Genomic DNA, 4495 nt, shown 5'->3' on the forward strand with positions numbered 1-4495 from the left:
GGGGGGAAGGGGGAATTTGGGACCCAGGAGTCCCAGAATTCCCAAAATTTCTGGGAATTCCTGGAAACTCCCAGAAATCTGGGGGAATCTCATGGAAAAGGAGTCAGGAATGGGGGAAAAATGGGAATTTTGGGTCTGGGAGGCCCCAAAATCCCGGATTTTTTTGGGAATTTTGGGGGGGGGAGGGGGAATTTGGGACCCAGGAGTCCCAGAATTCCTGGAATTCCCAAAAATCTGGAGGGATGAGGGGGAAAAAAGGTTGGGAATGGGGGAAAAATGGGAATTTCGGGTCTGGGAGGCCCCAAAATCCCGGATTTTTTTGGGAATTTTGGGGGGGGGAGGGGGAATTTGGGACCCAGGAGTCCCAGAATTCCTGGAATTCCCAAAAATCTGGAGGGATGAGGGGGAAAAAAGGTTGGGAATGGGGGAAAAATGGGAATTTCGGGTCTGGGAGGCCCCAAAATCCCGGATTTTTTTGGGAATTTTGGGGGGGGGAGGGGGAATTTGGGACCCAGGAGTCCCAGAATTCCTGGAATTCCCAAAAATCTGGAGGGATGAGGGGGAAAAAAGGTTGGGAATGGGGGAAAAATGGGAATTTCGGGTCTGGGAGGCCCCAAAATCCCGGATTTTTTTGGGAATTTTGGGGGGGGGGAAGGGGAAATTTGGGACCCGGGAGTCCCAGAATTCCTGGAATTCCTGGAATTCCCAAAAATCTGGAGAAATGAGGAGGAAAAGGAGTCAGGAATGGGGGAAAAATGGGAATTTTGTGTTCGGGAGGCCCCAAAATCTTGGAATTTTTGGGGAATTTTGGTGTGGGGGAGGGGGAATTTGGGACCCAGGAGTCCTGGAATTCCCAAAATTTCTGGGAATTCCTGGAAACTCCCAGAAATCTGGGGGAATCTCATGGAAAAGGAGTCAGGAATGGGGAAAAAATGGGAATTTTGGGTTCAGGAAGCCCCAAAATCTCAAATTTTTGGGGAATTTTGGTGTGGGGGAGGGGGAATTTGGGACCCAGGAATCCCAGAATTCCTGGAATTCCCAAAAATCTGGAGGAATGAGGGGGAAAAAAGGTTGGGAATGGGGGGAAATGGGAATTTTGTGTTCAGGAGGCCCCAAAGTCTTGGAATTTTTGGGGAATTTTGGGGCTGGGGGAGGGGAATTTGGGACCCGGGAGTCCCGGAATTCCCGAACTTCCCGGGAATGCCGGGATGGCGGGCAGGAACCTGGAGGAGGCGCTGAGCCCCGAGGATTGCCAGAGCATCTTCCCCGTGGTCTTCGTGTCCTGCCGCGCCCTGGCCTCGGCCGCCGGCCACTTCCTGTTCCAGAGGTGAGATCCCGGAATTCCTGAGCGAAGTCTGGGAATTCCCAGCGAAATCTGGGAATTCCCACCGAAATCTGGGAATTCCCACCGAAATCTGGGAATTTCCAAACAAAATCTGGGAATTCCCACCGAAATCTGGGAATTCCTGAGCAAAATCTGGGAATTCCCACCGAAATCTGGGAATTCCCAGCCAAAATCTGGGAATTTCCAACCAAAATAAATCAGGGAATTTCCAACTGAAATCTGGGAATTCCCAACCAAAATCTGGGAATTTCCACCCAAAATCTGGGAATTCCCAGCGAAATCTGGGAATTCCCACCAAAATCTGGGAATTCCCAGTGAAATCTGGGAATTTCCAAACAAAATCTGGGAATTCCCACCGAAATCTGGGAGTTTCTAACCAAAATCTGGGAATTCCCACCGAAATCTGGGAATTCCCGGCCAAAATCTGGGAATTCCCAACCGAAATCTGGGAATTCCCAGTGAAGTCTGGGAATTTCCACCTGAAATCTGGGAATTTCTGACCAAAATCTGGGAATTCCCAACCAAAATCTGGGAATTCCCAGCGAAATCTGGGAATTCCCGACCGAAATCAGGGAATTCCCGACCGAAATCTGGGAATTTCCAACTGAAATCGGGGAATTTCCAACCAAAATAAATCGGGGAATTTCCAATCAAAATCTGGGAATTTCCAACCAAAATCTGGGAATTCCCAGCGAAATCTGGGAATTCCTGTTTCAGAGGTGAAAATCCCGGAATTCCCCACCAAAATCTGGGAATTCCCCACCGAAATCTGGGAATTTCTGACAAAATCTGGGAATTCCCAGCCAAAATCAGGGAATTCCCAACTGAAATCGGGGAATTTCCAACCAAAATAAATCAGGGAATTTCCAATCAAAATCTGGGAATTTCCAACCGAAATCTGGGAATTCCTGTTCCAGAGGTGAGAATCCCGGAATTCCCCACCAAAATCTGGGAATTCCCCACCAAAATCTGGGAATTTCCGACCAAAATCTGGGAATTCTGGCCCAAAATCTGGGAATTCCCAACCAAAATCCTGGAATTCTGGCCCCAAATCCCAGAATTCCAACCAAAATCTGGGAATTCCTGTTCCAGAGGTGAAAATCCCGGAATTCCCGGCCAAAATCTGCGAATTCCTGCCCCAAAATCTGGGAATTTCTGACCAAAATCTGGGAATTCCAACCCCAAATCCTCAGAATTCCAAACCCCTAAAAGGTGGGAATTGCAGCCCCAAAACCTTGGGAATTCTGATCCCAAAATCCCAGGAATTCTGACTCCAGGCTGTGAAAAATTCAACCCCAAAACCTGGGAATTCTGATCCCAAAATCCTGGGAATTTTAACTCCAAAATCCCAGGAATTGCAGCCCCAAAACCTCAGGAATTCTGATCCCAAAACGCCAGAAATTCTGATTCCAAACTGTGACAATTCCAAACCCAAAATCCCGGGAATTCTGATCCCAAAACCTGGGAATTGCGACCCCAAAATCCTGGGAATTTTAACTCCAAAATCCCAGGAACTGCACTCCCAAAACCTCAGGAATTCTGATCCCAAAACCCCAGAAATTCTGATTCCAAACTGTGCCAATTCCAACCCCAAAATCCCAGGAATTCTGATCCCAAAACCTGGGAATTGCGACCCCAAAATCCTGGGAATTTTAACTCCAAAATCCCAGGAATTGCAGCCCCAAAACCTCGGGAATTCTGATCCCAAAACCCCAGAAATTCTGATCCCAAAATCCCAGGAATTTCAGCCCCCAAACCTCAGGAATTCTGATCCCAAAACCTCAGGAATTCTGATCCCAAAACGCCAGAAATTCTGATTCCAAACTGTGACAATTCCAAACCCAAAATCCCGGGAATTCTGATCCCAAAACCTGGGAATTGCGACCCCAAATTTTTTTCCCATTTCCCCCATTTTTCCCTGGTTTTCCCCATTTTTTCCCATTTCCCCCCATTTTTCCCTGGTTTTCCCAATTTTTTTCCCATTTCCCCCATTTTTCCCTGGTTTTCCCCATTTTTTTCCCATTTCCCTTAATTTTTCCCAGTTCCTTCCCAATTTTCCCCACTTTTACTCATTTTTTCCCATTTTTCCATGTTCTCTCCTCATTTTTCCCTTTTCCCTGTGTTCTTCCCATCTCCCCCCATTTTTCCCCATTTTTCCCCATTTTTCCCACGTCTTTCCCCATTCTCTTCCTGTTTTTCCCATTTTCCCATTTTTCTCAATTTTTCCTTGTTTTCCCCCATTTTTCCTATTTTCCCCATCTTTTTCCCCATTCTCTCCCTGTTTTTCCCCATTTTCCCAGTTTTTCCCATGTTTTTTTCCCATTTTCCCTTTGATTTTCCCCATTTTCCCTGTGTTTTTTCCCATGTTTTTCCCCATTTTCCCTGTGGTTGTTCCCCATTTCCCCCCATTTTCCCAGTGATTTTTCCCATTTTTCCATGTTTTTTCCCATTTTTCCCCATTTTCATGGTGTTTTTTCCCCATTTTTTCCCCTTTTTCCCCCACTTTTTCCCCATTTTTCCCTGCTGTTTTTCCCCATTTTTCCCCATTTTTCCCATTTTTTCCCATTTTCCCGCTGTTTTCCATTTTTCCCCATTTTTTTTCCCACTGTTTTTCCCCATTTTTTTTCCAGTTTTTCCCATGTTTTTTTCCCTTTTTCCCCATTTTTCCCCATTTTTCCCATTTTTTCCCATTTTCCCGCTGTTTTTCCCCATTTTTTCCCCATTTTCCCACTGTTTTTCCCATGTTTTTTTCCCTTTTTCCCCATTTTTCCCCATTTTCATGGTGTTTTTTCCCCATTTTTCCCCCATTTTTCCCCTATTTTCCCCATTTTTCCCCATTTTCCCCCATTTTTCCCATTTTTTCCCATTTTCCCGCTGTTTCCCCCATTCCAGGCTGCTGGACCCCGTCCGTCACGGCGCCGGCGCGGGCGACTCGCGGAGCTTCTTCCTCAGCCTGCTGCGCTTCTTCCTGCGCTGCCGGGTGCGGAATCGGGGAAAATCCGGGAATTTCGGAGCAAATTCGGGAAATTCGGGGCAAATCCGGGAAATTTGGGGCACATCCGGGAAATTTGGGGCAAATCCGGGGCTTTTGGGGCAGATCTGGGAATTTGGGGCAAATCCAGGAAATTTGGGGCAAATCCGGGGCTTTTG

General features: G+C 47.0%; 1 protein-coding gene across 1 annotated transcript in view; it reads left to right on the plus strand.

Moving 5' to 3' along the window:
• LOC120496540 (cohesin subunit SA-3-like) overlaps window positions 1–4325 on the plus strand; it is a gene marked incomplete at its 3' end in the record, with an annotated part of 4828 nt that extends 503 nt beyond the window's left edge. Inside the window, exons 2-3 of the mRNA XM_039697096.1 lie at window positions 1220–1327; window positions 4238–4325. Of these exons, the coding sequence (XP_039553030.1) occupies window positions 1220–1327; window positions 4238–4325 (196 nt within the window). The remainder of the gene's footprint in view (window positions 1–1219; window positions 1328–4237) is intronic.
• Between the last annotated feature and the right edge of the window lie 170 nt (window positions 4326–4495).

Source organism: Passer montanus, unplaced genomic scaffold, assembly GCF_014805655.1.
Source record: "Passer montanus isolate IOZ18808 unplaced genomic scaffold, ASM1480565v1 scaffold1162, whole genome shotgun sequence".
Taxonomy (NCBI): domain Eukaryota; kingdom Metazoa; phylum Chordata; class Aves; order Passeriformes; family Passeridae; genus Passer; species Passer montanus.